This window comes from Zingiber officinale, chromosome 8A, assembly GCF_018446385.1.
Source record: "Zingiber officinale cultivar Zhangliang chromosome 8A, Zo_v1.1, whole genome shotgun sequence".
Taxonomy (NCBI): Eukaryota; Viridiplantae; Streptophyta; class Magnoliopsida; order Zingiberales; family Zingiberaceae; genus Zingiber; species Zingiber officinale.
Window position 1 is genome coordinate 31,673,535 of NC_056000.1, and position 14,107 is coordinate 31,687,641.

At 37.6% G+C, this 14,107-nt stretch overlaps 1 protein-coding gene across 1 annotated transcript; it reads left to right on the forward strand.

The window, feature by feature from the left end:
• Window positions 1-5,531: 5,531 nt before the first annotated feature.
• On the forward strand, window positions 5,532-6,755 carry LOC122010666 (WRKY transcription factor WRKY76-like). The gene is made up of 3 exons (XM_042567174.1): window positions 5,532-6,047; window positions 6,125-6,241; window positions 6,329-6,755. Exons 1-2 carry the CDS (start codon window positions 5,532-5,534, stop codon window positions 6,191-6,193), a joined length of 585 nt encoding a protein of 194 aa, XP_042423108.1. The 3' UTR covers window positions 6,194-6,241; window positions 6,329-6,755.
• The last annotated feature ends 7,352 nt before the right edge of the window (window positions 6,756-14,107 follow it).

The following is a 14,107-nucleotide window of genomic DNA, read 5'->3' on the forward strand; positions in this document are numbered from 1 at the left end:
TGTGTGATACGGGTTACACAATTGAGTTTCATTCAAGTCAATGTCTGGTCAAACACATTGACACACTTGACACGGTACTAGTAGACACAAGGGTAGATAACATTTATCAAGTATCTTTTAAAAGTGCTACTAATGCCTCTGCTAAGTGTTTCATGTCAAAAGAAGAAGAATCATGGCTTTGGCATAGGAGATTGGCCCATGTGAACATGAAGAATATTCGAAAGCTGGCCAACAAAGGATTAGTGCGAGGCCTACCAAGCATCAAGTACCAAAAGATAAAATTATGTGATGCATGTCAAAAGGGTAAGCAAACAAAAGCGTCTCATAAAGGTAAAAGCGCTGTAAGTACATCTACTGCTTTAGATTTATTGCATATAGATTTATTTGATTGCAGTAATGTCATTTCATTGAATGGAAGTAGATACTGCTTAGTGATCATTGATGATTTTACTAGATATATATGGACTTTCTTTTTGAAAAATAAGGATCAAACCATAGATATTTTTGTTTCTTTTTTGTAGAAGAACTGAAAATGAAAAATCAACAACAATTAAAACAATTAGAAGTGATCATGGTGGAGAATTTCAAAATCATAGATTTTTAGAATTTTGTCAAGAAAAAGGATATAGGCATGAGTTCTCTACTCCAAGGACCCCACAGCAAAATGGGGTTGTGGAGAGAAAGAACCGAGTCTGCACGAAGCATGCTCAATGAGTACTCACTACCGAGCTACCTATGGGCTGAAGCTGTAAATACAGCTTGCTATGTGCAAAACCGAGTCTTGATACATAGGTTTTTAGGAAAGACTCCCCATGAACTTTGGTTTGGGAAACCCCCTACAATTAAACATCTTAGGGTGTTTGGTTGTAAGGTGTTTATCTTGAACACCAAGGATCATCTTGGAAAGTTCACGGCTAAGGCTGATGAAGGGATACTGGTCGGGTACTCTCTCATCAGCAAAGCCTATCGAGTCTACAACAATAGGACTAAATTGATTGAAGAGTCCTCGGATGTAGCATTTGAAAAAATCCCTAAATCAAATGATCAATCGAGGGATGTAGGAGAAATTCAATTTGAAGTTAGAAGTCTAAGTTTGAATGATCAAAACATAGAAAGAGTTGAAGTTGACTCCGATGATGATGAGCAAAGGCAACAAAGGGCTCAGGCTGATCCTTTGCCTGATACTGAGTCCTTGCCTGTGCCTAGTGAGACCACTCATGAGACACCGCCAACACCAAGGTAATCTAGGATAGCCTCTAGTCATCCCCAAGACCAGATTGTTGGAGACATCCAACAAGGGGTTAGGACTAGATCATTCTTTAGAAACGAGGCTAATGAGGTCGCCTTGATCTCATAAATCGAACCAAAATTAGTTGGTGAGGCATTGCACGATCCTGACTGGATCATAGCTATGCAAGATGAGTTAGGTCAATTTGAAAGGAGCCAAGTGTGGGACTTAGTTCCTAGACCTAAGAAGACCACCATTATTGGAACCAAATGGGTCTTCAAAAATAAGTTAAACCAAAAGGGAGAAGTCGGAGAATAAGAAGTGAAGAGACCGACGTTTACTATAAAATCTTAGGTTAGACCGACGTTTACTATTCTCTTAAAAAGAACTCATCCTTATGCACTACACTCAGTAGAGTTTACATGGTGCAAAACATCCGGTGCTCCTGACCTATTTGTAGTTTTGTTTAGCATCCAATCTTCTGACCCCAGGTCTTCCTCCGATGTTCGGTCCTTGCTTGACTCATTGACTTGCTAGACGTCTAGTCCGTTGACCTGTTGAGTCTTTCCATATGGTGTCCTCGATCTGCTAAGTTTTTCACCTTGTATCTGATTCAGCTAATCTACTAGGACCTCCCTTTGCCTAGTATATGGTCCAGCTGACCTAGTAGGACTTTCCTTTGTCTAGTATTTAGTTTTGTTGATCTACTGAGACTTTTTTGGTTGAACTACTTGCACACTTGATCAACTTTGTTAAATCACAATACAACTTAACTTTGAACCTTGCCAATATCAAAACCAAGTTTTATCTAGTGCTTTAATAATTTTTGCACTATAAGAAAAAAGCTAAAAGATAACCCTTTTTATGCGTTGTCTATATGGTTGAAAAAATATTAAAAATCCACTCAAAAATAGTACGTAAAAAGTATGCATTTTTCTTATAACGACAACGCTTTTGCAACGCTTTAAAAGTATTGTCATTTTTTGTAAAGATAATACTTTTACAACATTTATAAAGCATTGTCTTTTTTAAAATATAATTTTTTAACAAAAGATAAATATATTTAAACTATTGTATATTATATTTACACCATAAATTTTTTAATAAAACCCTTATAAACAATACCAATTAAAATATCATAAAAATAATCAATCTTCTTACTATTAAACCAAAAATATGTCATACGACAATTTAAATAGAAAATATGTACATAATCCACAAATTTTGAATCCATGTTAAGTCTATAAAAAATAAAAATCCTTCTTAGATTGCATCTTTAGGATAATATTGTATCTTTTCATAGAATGATCACAAGTCCTACTGCTCTTTGCTTTGAATATGATAATATTACATCTTCTCGGAGAATGATCACAAGTTATTTTCATCTTTACTTTGAATCTGGATTTAGTCATAAGCGTAACCTTTGCCATATGGATTTAGTCATAAGCGTCTACAGTGTGTTTGCAAAATTACCAATCACCATCAAAACAAGCAAATTCCTGAAATATACATATTATTGAAAATGTGGAAAACAATATGATTATTCTTGAGAGAGTTACCTATGTGTGCGTTTCGTATTTACAAAATGTGAAACTTAATTAATTTCGCATTTTGCAAATGCGAAAAAGATGAAACTGCCAAGTCTTCTTATTTCAATTTTTTTTTTTTTTTGTTTTGTAGCTTTCGCATTTAGCAAATGCGAAATTAAGAAAGAATTTTTTTCACTTTACATCTTTCGCATTGAAACTAAGATTTTATTTTTTTTTAGCTTTCGCATTTTTGAGTGCGAAAGCATTAGTTTCGCATTTGCGAAATGTGAAACTAAGGTGCTTTCGCATTTGCTAAATGCGCATTTAATGCTTTCGCATTTGTTAAATACGAAACTATAAATTTCTGCTCCAAGAAAGCTATAAAGAAATCTTTTGTTACAAATCTTTTTTAACAAAACTGATCTTTGATTGCAAAAATTGTTAGGATCTTCGGATGACTAGAGAGGGGGGTGTGAATAGCCTCCTCTAAAAGCTTAAAGAATTTCTTCCTACAAGTCCTTAGCGCAGCGGAAATATGCAAACGAAAATATAATACAAGAAAAAGAGACAAACACCACTAACACCAGTATGTACGAGGTTCGGGGATAACTTGCCCCTACTCCTCGGTGTGTCCGTAAGGTGGACGATCCCTTGATCTTTCGGTAGATCACACCCCGGATAGATTCCGGCTAAAGATTTCTTCCTTCTCGGTGGAGTAACCTCTCCGCAAAGTCTCAGAAGATATGTAAATAAAGCACAAGACTTACAATGATCAGTGGCTAAAGAGAATGAAGAATATGCTCACAGCCACGCGAAGACGACAGTGAAAGCAGAGCGCAAGAAGGAAGCAGCTTCTCAGCCAAGAGCTCAAAGCTTAGCACACTCGCTTGATCGACAGAGAGTTTTTCTTTTTTTTTTTTCGAACATCTCTTCATCCTTCTTCTTATGCCTCTATTTTTCCACTGCGTTCAGCCTGTACTGAAACGCACACATAGGTAACTCTCTCAAGAATAATCATATTGTTTTCCACATTTTCAATAATATGTATATTTCAGGAATTTGCTTGTTTTGATGGTGATTGGTAATTTTGCAAACACACTGTAGACGTTTATGACTAAATCCATATGGCAAAGGTTACGCTTATGACTAAATCCAGATTCAAAGTAAAGATGAAAATAACTTGTGATCATTCTCCGAGAAGATGTAATATTATCATATTCAAAGCAAAGAGCAGTAGGACTTGTGATCATTCTATGAAAAGATACAATATTTTCCGAAAGATGCAATCTAAGAAGGATTTTTATTTTTTATAGACTTAACATGGATTCAAAATTTGTGGATTATGTACATATTTTCTATTTAAATTGTATGACATATTTTTGGTTTAATAGTAAGAAGATTGATTATTTTTATGATATTTTAATTGGTATTGTTTATAAGGGTTTTATTAAAAAATTTATGGTGTAAATATAATATACAATAGTTTAAATATATTTATCTTTTGTTAAAAAATTATATTTTAAAAAAGACAATGCTTTATAAATGTTGTAAAAGTATTATCTTTATAAAAAATGACAATACTTTTAAAGCGTTGCAAAAGCATTGTCTTTATAAGAAAAAGGCAATACTTTTTACGTACTATTTTTGAGTGGATTTTTAAATTTTTTCAACCATATAGACAACGCATAAAAAGGGTTATCTTTTAGCTTTTTTCTTATAGTGCAAAAAATTAAAGCACTAGATAAAACTTGGTTTTGATATTGACAAGATTCAAAGTTAAGTTGTATTGTGATTTAACAAAGTTGATCAAGTGTGCAAGTAGTTCAACCAAAAAAGTCTCAGTGGATCAACAAAACTAAATACTAGACAAAGGAAAGTTCTACTAGGTCAGCTGGACCATATACTAGGCAAAGGGAGGTCCTAGTAGATTAGCTGAATCATATACAAGGTGAAAAACTTAGCAGATCGAGGACACCAGATGGAAAGACTCAACAGGTCAACGGACTAGACGTCTAGCAAGTCAATGAGTCAAGCAAGGACCGAACATCGGAGGAAGACCTGGGGTCAGAAGATTGGATGCTAAACAAAACTACAAATAGGTCAGGAGCACCGGATGTTTTGCACCATGTAAACTCTACTGAGTGTAGTGCATAAGGATGAGTTCTTTCTAAGAGAATAGTAAACGTCGATCTAACCTAAGATTTTATAGGAAATCCAAACTCAAAATCGGAGAACTGGAAGATTGTCATTCCTTAATATTTTATTATTATTATGTTAACACTGTGATGTAAGGATCGATAATCGAAAGTTATCCAGAATTAGTGAACTCTGATAATAGGGATGACAATAGTTTGAGTTCAGGTTAAATTTCATATCTTCTATCCTCATACCCATCAGATATCATATATCTATTCTCATATTCATACTCATTATGTTATGTTTGAGAGGAGGTGAGAAAAAGGGAGGGAAGGGTAAAAAAGGAAAAGGAAAATTAAAATCCTATTTAGAAGATAGAAGAAAGTGAGTTACGGAAGTGAACAGCATATGCATATCAAATAGCAATTATGGTTAGCCCTTCCACATTATATTATTATGCAAATTAACAATAATTAGTCACGCGTTCGTACGCGTCTGTATCAGTCTTTTTTTAATGTCATTAAATGATTTTAGAATCAGACACAAAAAGAAAATGACATTAAAATTATTAATAATAATAATAATAAATTAAATGGCACGAAGCTTCCTTGAAATTTACATGACAAAAATGTTAAGAAATGTCACAAGTCTTCCTCTATAAGAACACTTCTCCTTTTGCCCGATCAAACAGGCCACTTCAGTTCCTGAATCCAATGGACTACGACGACAGGACCAACGATCGCTCGTGTCTCAGCCTCGACCTCTGCTTCGGACCTCGTACCTCCCCCGTCAACGTTCCGACTCCGGCAAGGCCGACTAATTTTTCTTTATCCACACAAGTCGATTCATCGTTTGGTCAACAGAGCTTCTCGAGGAAAGAAGACTCCCTCGAAGCCCAACTGAATAAGGTCAGCGAAGAGAACAGGAGGCTGACGGAGATCGTCGCCGCCTTGTCTCGAAACCGTCACGGTGCAGCTCGATGGCGCAGCGAGTCATTCGATTTCGAAAACGGATCAAGCTCGCCGAAAAGGAAGTGGATAGTAGACTGCGCAAAAGATGAAGACGCATGGAAGAGACTGAAATCAGTTACTGATGATCCCGCCGCCAAAACCTTCAAGATTTGCGTTAGAACTGATCAAAACGACTCGAACAATGTAAGTAAAAAAAAAAAATAATAAGTTCCACGAATCACACAGAGCATGCTTTGCTGAATATACTGTTGATCGATTAGGTGGTAAAGGATGGATACCGATGGCGGAAATACGGACAGAAAGTGACGAGGGACAGCCCGTTCCCCTGAGCTTACTTCAGATGCTCTTTCGCCCCTTCCTGCCCTGTCAAGAAGAAGGTACACGCTTAACCAAACAGATAGAACAATATTAATCAAAAGCTCTGGGAGAGATTTAGTGATTTCGATCGTTAATTTATTAATTAGGTGCAAAGAAGTGTAGAAGATAGATCGGTGTTGGTGGTGGTGTATGAAGGCGAGCACAATCACCGACTCCCTTCGGAGGATGAAGGATCAATCAATCTCAATAACGCCGCAGAAGGAGGCGATGCAGTTGGCTTGGTTTTGAAGGAAACGGTGGAATTGCCGGAGTTACAGAGGCTGCTGGTCGAGCAGATGGCATCGTCCTTGGTGGTCGATCCCAACTTCACCGCAGCTATCGCCACAGCCATAGCTGACCGACTCAGCTCGTTTCGAATCCAGCAGCATTTCCATTGAATAAATTGTAATAGATTTGCAAGCAAAATCTGAATCGTATCTAAATTATGTGCTCCATTTGTTCGCCAATGATCATTGGTGTCCTTCCTTGTGCTAGCTCAATTATATTAGCAATGAATTAAGCAATTCTCCATCTTTTTCTCTCTTTTAGCATTAGATTAAACAACTATATAATGGGCAAAAATCAATAGGACTTTATTGGCGTCTCATTTAAAGTAAAGTACCCTAACTACTGTTAATGTAGATGTAATTTAAAATTTCTATGTTTATGAACCGGATTTAATGTTTAAGGTTTGAGGTTCAATCTCTTGGAGTTTCAATCCAAAAATTATTGGTGCAAGGAGCACCTTATAAAAGGTTCAAATTTAAATTGTGTTGTAATCTAATAAGGTTGATTAAGTGTGTAAGTAACTCAACGAGGAAAGTTCTAATAAGTTAGCTAGACTGGATATTAGTTAAAGAAAAGTCCTATAGGTCAGTTGGACCAGATATCATACTAGACAAAGGGAAGTCTTAGTAGGTTAGATGGGTTGGATACTAGGTAAAGATGGAAGACTTGACAAATTGAGAACACCACGTGGAAAGATTACACGGGTCAACGGACTAGATGTCTAGCAAGTCGATGGGTCAAACGAGCATCGAACATTGGAGGAAGCCTTAAGCTTAGAGGATCGGATATTGATCAAAAGTCCAAACAAGTCATGAAGATTGACAACAGGTAAACTCTCCTGAGGGGAGTGAGTAAGGACGAGTTCCCTTTAAGGAAACATTAGGTGTCAGTCTGACCTAGAGTTTTACGAGAAATCCAAAATCAAGATTGGACAGTTGTAAAATTGTCACCTCTTAATATCTTATTATTATTAAGCTAACACAGTTATACAGGGATCGATAAATGAAAGTTGGTTGGAATTAATGAACCCTGGATGACTAGACCGGTTCCAAGCGATCGGAGATCCGAGCGACCGGATAGGGTTTAGGTGCTCGAATGGCCTGAACTCTGCCTAACTTCCAAATGAGATGGCATGTTCTGATTGATTTGTGAACATCAACATCCAAGAGCACAGAAGGATTCCAAGCGCCTAGGCAATGATAAGTTGCAGCTGAAGAAGTCGGATAGAGCTTCACCTAGTTCTCACTACGTCAACAATTCAGGCGCCCAGAAGGACTCTAGGCGTCCAGAGATGGATAATTTGCAACGCAGTCAGATCAGATGAGATCAAGCTATATGCACTCGGGGTTGATTCAGGTACCCAAAATATCTTATAAAAGAACTCATGAGGAGAGGCTTTAGGATTCAATTTTTTACACATTCTACTTCCATTATGTGCAAAAACTCTGATACTGCGATGTTATGCTACTCCAACACTGAACTTCATCTCAAGCAACTTTTTGTCAATGTATTATTTCAATTTTGAATTTCGTACTTAGTTTTTAAAAAAGGGTAGGTAAACTTATTACCGATCCCTATCTTCTGTAAGAGATGAACCTCCTTCTTTTTGAGAAGGATGGCATTAATAGATTGCCCATCGGAAAAGGTCAATGACCGCAAGTCTTAGACTAGTAGTTGTCGGGTTGCGAACTAAATAAAACAAAGTTTCTTTGTGCTGCGATTGTTTTATTATTTTCATTGCCTATACGTTGAAAAGAGTTAAAAGAAGTTTTCAAAAAATAGGAGTAACAACATGCGTTATTCACCCCCTCTCCTCTAGTGCTTTTTCGATCCTAGAAAAACTTCCTCTTTTTTTCCTTCTTTCTTTAGTTTAGGTCTTAACTTTTCCTCCCAATGTAGGGTATTCTAGCTAAATATCGTGGATGGACAAGCCACTAGTCAACGAACTTACTGACGCACACTTTCTCCGAAGATTTTTTATGACTAAGAAGAATGAACCTGAAATGCACTCTAAAGGAGAGTTAGACTAGTTGTGGGGTGGATTGCGGGGCCACTCTGATGCTCAAGTTAAGGTTTGCTTAAGGTGTTATGCGAGAAGATGGAGATGGAGTAGAAGGGTAGAACCTGATCTGGGGTTTAAAGAAATTGGGGAGTATTTGTCATTACCTTCATGAGTGCTTATATGGTTATCTGGAGAGCATCTCAATGTCAACCAAAATATCATCATTGTGAGAGTTAGTGACGAGACCAAATCCAATAGTCATTAATTGTCGTTCCGCTGATCTAGTGCCATGTGTTTGTAGAGGGCATCTAGGAGATCAGATCTGTCAACCTTGTGACAGCTCCCCCATTTTCAGGGCAACACGCATTTTGGAATATTTGTAGTTATTATTAGTGAATCCGTGTAGGGTCTTGGCCTGACTTGAGGACAAAAAGGTGAGGTCAATGTGGAGTAACCTTGAGAATAGACAGAACTAGGATATGTGATGAAGACTATAACGTTGTCGAGATCTAATGCAAAGAGAGGGTGTTGGCGAATGGGGCCGAGACAGAGAGTATGTCAGCAATGGCAGTAGGTACTGAGAGAGAGTCTGTTGCTAAGACTGAAAGAGAGTCTGTAATTGAGACTGAGAGAGAGTCTGTCACTGAGACTGATAGGGAGTCTGTAGCCAAGACTCAGAGAGAGTATGTAACCAAGACTAAGGAGTCTATATTCAAGCCTGAGAGGGAGTATGTCACTGAGAATGAGGGGGAGTCTATCGTTGAGACCAAGAAGAAGTTTGTTACTGAGACTAAGAGGGAGTCTATAGCTATAACTGAGAGGAAGTTTGTAACTGAGACTAAGAGGGAGTCTAAAGCCAAGACTGAGAGGGAGTCTATAGTTGTGACTCAGAGGGTGTTTGTAGCCAAGGCTTGAGAATGAGCTAGAAGAGATGTTGGGATCTATGCTAAGATAGGGGCTATGATAATTGACTTGTCCTTGTTTTAGCTTTGCATCTCTAGAATGAGTGTATTGGGCTTATCAGAACTTGAGTTTCTTCTATGATGAGTTTAACCCTCCATGGGTAGCATTTACTACATCTTGACTTTGACTAATAGTTCAGTATAATTTTCTATTTTACAGGAGATATAGGACTGCAAAGTTCCACCGTATCGTTGGGTTTTTTTTTCCTTTTTTCATTAGTAGGTTTTTGGGAAACTGGGTGCCCTATTTTCATAACAATTTTTTTTCTCCATTTCTTGTTTCAAAGACAAGTTTTCTTGTTATAAACTCTAATGAGTTCAATTTCTTGTGTTTTATTTTGTTGTTTGTGTGTTCTTAGACAAGTCAAACGAAGGGGACTCATGACATCGAATATATTTCAAATGAATATTATTTGATCATGATCAGACATGTAGAAGCTAATAGGTAGCTACTATAACATGTAGTAGCTAGTTGCTAACTTCTACAATAATGTCATTATCTAATATTGTTTTTTCTTATTGGAGAGTAATAATTTGATTAAAGTAATATTTCAATGAGCAAAATAAAAGAAAGAAACTCCAGACACTAACTACATTTCAAATGAATATTATCTTATCACGATCAGTCGTGTAGAAGCAGTAAGTAGTTGCTACGACGTGTAGCAGCTGATTACTAGCTTCTTCAAAAGTGTCATTATCTTATATTAATTTTTCTTATTAGATAGTGATAATCTAATTAAACCAACATTTTAATGAGTAAAACAAACTTCTGTTGGTGTAGGAAGCATCCGACGATCAAACCGATATTTTGATTATGTCAAAGGGTTCAAGATAAGTTGGTTTGTTATCTAATGTGTGTGAATGAGGTTGCAGGAAAGTCCTAACTGCGGTTAGATAGGTGGAAAACCCTAGGTCCTAGGGGATGGTAACCCTAGGTTCTAGGGGTGGTAACCCTAGGTCCTAGGGGATGGTAACCCTAGGTGGTGGATGTTGGATCGTAAGCGTTCGATAGAGGGGTGAATATCGATTAAAAAAATTATCGAGAATACGCAGCGGAAAATAATAAAGCGGATGAAAGAGCGACACAAGTAGTTTTACTTGGTTCGGAGCCTGTGTCAACTCCTACTCCAAGGCTCACACGCAAGGGTGATTTTGATGGGCAATTTACTAGTAATTCGGAATAGTTGTTTACTAATTAAGTACAAGAATGCTAATAAAAAGAAATAATACTGACAAAAAGAAGGAATTAAAGAAACAACACTTTGTAAGAATATCTTCGCAGCGTCGCAGGAGCACAAGAGAGCGAATCGTGAGTTGTATTGGAGCTTCAGCCTTGATCCTCCTTATATAGGAGGTTCGGGGCACCCGGAACCTTCAAGGCGCCCTGAATATGAAGTAGTGGAGCCAACCAGGGCACTCCACGTGGCGAAATGACGTTGCGGATAAAAATTCACCTCTGGGCGCCCGAACCCTCATTTTCCAGCAGATTTCTTCCTGCAAGAAAATATTAGTCCGGAGGTAAATATACGATATATATCCTGCAAAACAGAGTATTAGCACAGTTAAAAATCAAACAGAATATTAATTAGATTACGTCTCCCCAAGATCGGAATCTAGTCACAATCTCGACTTAGATATCCGAAATGGATCTAAGTCAGATCGACGCCTAATGTTCCCTTTTCGGGAGCGCGTCCTTACAGTCACTCTCCTCCAGTGACTTATCTTCACTAACCTGCCAGACGTCCGGTCAGCCCTTCGACCCGTATGGACTTCGTGTCAGCTACCTGGTCAGCCCGTCGACCTAGCTGAGCTTCCCTGCAACACTGAGTTAGCACAGTATTAACAGAATTCAAGTATAATCTAGGGTTACCTCCTAGGGTTGCCTAGCTTCACTCACTAGGACTTCCATTGTCTGGCTTCACTTACCAGGACTTCCTCCACCTAGCTTCACTCACTAGGGTCTGGCTTCACTCACCAGGACTTCCTTCACGTAGCTTCACTCACTAGGGTTCGACTTCACTCACCGGGACTTCCACCACCTAACTTAACTCACTAGGGCCCGGCTTCACTCATCGGGACTTCCACCACTTAACTTCACTCACTAGGGCCCGACTTCACTCACCAGGACTTCCACCGCCTAGCTTCACTCACTAGGGTCCGGCTTCACTTACCGGGACTTCTACTTTGTCTAACCTTTGGTTAGGACTTACTTTTGCTAGTCATCTAGTCCTGACTAGACTTCTCTCTCCCAAACATCAAGTCCTGTTTGGGTCAACCCTTGGTCATATTGTCAAACATCGAAACCCTAGAGGTTAATTGCACCAACAGTGGAAAACTCTAAGGGGTAGTAACCTTAGGTCCTAGGGGGTGGTAACCCTAGGTGGAGGAAAATTCTAAGGGGTGGCAACCTTAGGTCCTAGGGGGTGGTAACCCTAGGTGGTGGAAATCCTAAAGGGGGATAACCTTAGGTCCTAGGGGAGGTAACCCTAGGTGGCGAAAAACTCTAGGGGGTGGTAACCCTAGGTGGCGAAAAACTCTAGGGGGTGGTAACCCTAGGTCCTAGGGGGTGGTAACCCTAGGCAGAAAGTCCAGTCGGTCTAGAGGACCGGACTGGCAACATGTATGCTCTCCTAAGTAGAGTAGGTGAGGATGTGTTCCCCGCGGAGGGAACAGTAGGCGTCGATTCGACCTAGGGTTTCCGGTCGGAAACTCGAAGTCAGAACCAGGCAGCCTGAAAGCTGTCAACTTATTTGTTTTATTTGCTATTTGTCTAACTCTGTTTTGCAGGAAACTAACATTTCTGTAGGGTCAAACTTAGCCATGATCGATCGACCGAACAGCTTGATTGGTCGACCGAACCGCAGCACAAAAGGTCCAGATTTCCATATTACAGACCGGGTTCAGTCGAGGGATCGGTCGACCGAACCTGGGGATCAGTCGACCGAACCAAGGATGGGAGTTGACCAGATTGAAGCCGGGGGAATCGAATCAGATGAGGAGGTCATCTGATCGGTCGACCGAACCTTGGGATCGGTCGATCGAACCAAGGATAGGACTTGACCAAATCGAAGTGGAGCGAGAGGATCGGATGAGGAGGAGATCATCTGATCGGTCAACGAGCGTGGGTATCAGTCGACCGATCCGCTTCGGGTCAAACTTGATCCCGAGCTTTGAGGATCTGGATCAGTCCTGCACAGACTATAAAAGGAGCCTCGGGAAGCAGCTTTGACATCAACGAAAATTGAACAACCTGTGCTCTTGTATGCTACTCTGAACGCTCCAACTACGCTCTATGACTCTGACAACTAACGACGACTTTCTTCATCTATTTGTACTATCCGTATAATTCTTTATTCAACACTTGTGCTTTAAAGTTGTAAAAGATTTACGAATTGATAGTGATTGTCCACTGAAAGCGATCAATGATCGCAGGCCTTGGAGTAGGAGTCGTCCAAGTCTCCGAACCAAGTAAAAAATACTTGGGTCTTCTTGTGTGTGTTTTATTTTCCGCTGCTTTACTCGAACGTTTTCGAAAACGATAAGTGAAAGTCACGAGAGCTATTCACCCTCCCCCCCCCCCTTCTTCCTCTAGCTCGTCTCGATCCAACAATTGGTATCAGAGCTAGGCCGCTCTGAATTGGTGAAACCACCAATCGAGCAGGGGGTTCCTTTCATTTTTTCCCTCCAAAATTGTTTTTAAAAATTTCATTTTCATCTTTTCACCTTTGGTCAGTATTAACGAAATATCGCATTTTCAAAATTTTGAAATAATATTTTTTTAATTTTTTAAAAATATTTTATTAATATTTTATTATTATTCTTGAAATTAGTAAGTTGTTATTTTTATTTTTCTCCCACACTACTAATCCAAGATAAAATCTTGGGACATTTGGTTCTTTTCCCTTTTGTGTGTGCGAGATATTTTCTTATGGCCCATCAAGAAGTTTCAAATCTTAATTATCCCTCATAAATTTTCAAATTATTAATTATCAAATTTTCATTTTCAAAATCTTAATCTTTAATTTCAAATCATAATCATAATTAATTTCATAATTATTTTTAAAATCATAATTAATTTCATAATTATTTTTAAAATCATAATTATTTTAATAATTATTTTTAAAATCTATAATTAATTTCATAATTATTTTTAAAATCATAATTAATTTTAAAAATCCTAATTAATTTTAAATCATAATTAAATTATTCTTAAATTATGATTAAATTCAAAATCATTATTGTCAAAATCTTAAGTTTCAAATCATAATTAATTTTGAAATCTTACATAATTTTTATAATTAATTTTAAAATAATTTTCAGTTTCAAAATCTTAATCTTAAGTTTCAATTCATAATTAAAATTTCAAATTTTTAATTATTAAATTTTCATTTTCAAGATCTTTTTCTTAAGTTTCAAATAATAATTAATTTTCAAACCATATTCAATTCTCAAAATCTAAATCCAAATTAATTTCAAAATCATATTGGAATTCAAAAATCCTAATCATTTAATTATTATATTTTCAAAATTTAAATTATTTCTAAATGATAATTTATTCTCAAATCATAATTAAACTTCAAATTATTAATTATTAAATTTTCAAATCATATAATAATTAATTTTCAAATTTATAG

Coding starts and splice junctions, on each gene's coding strand:
- LOC122010666 (XM_042567174.1), top strand. CDS start 5,532: ATGTCACAAGTCTTCCTCTATAAGAACACTTCTCCTTTTGCCCGATCA. Junction 6,048..6,124: donor ATCAAAACGACTCGAACAAT/GTAAGTAAAAAA, acceptor TTGATCGATTAG/GTGGTAAAGGATGGATACCG.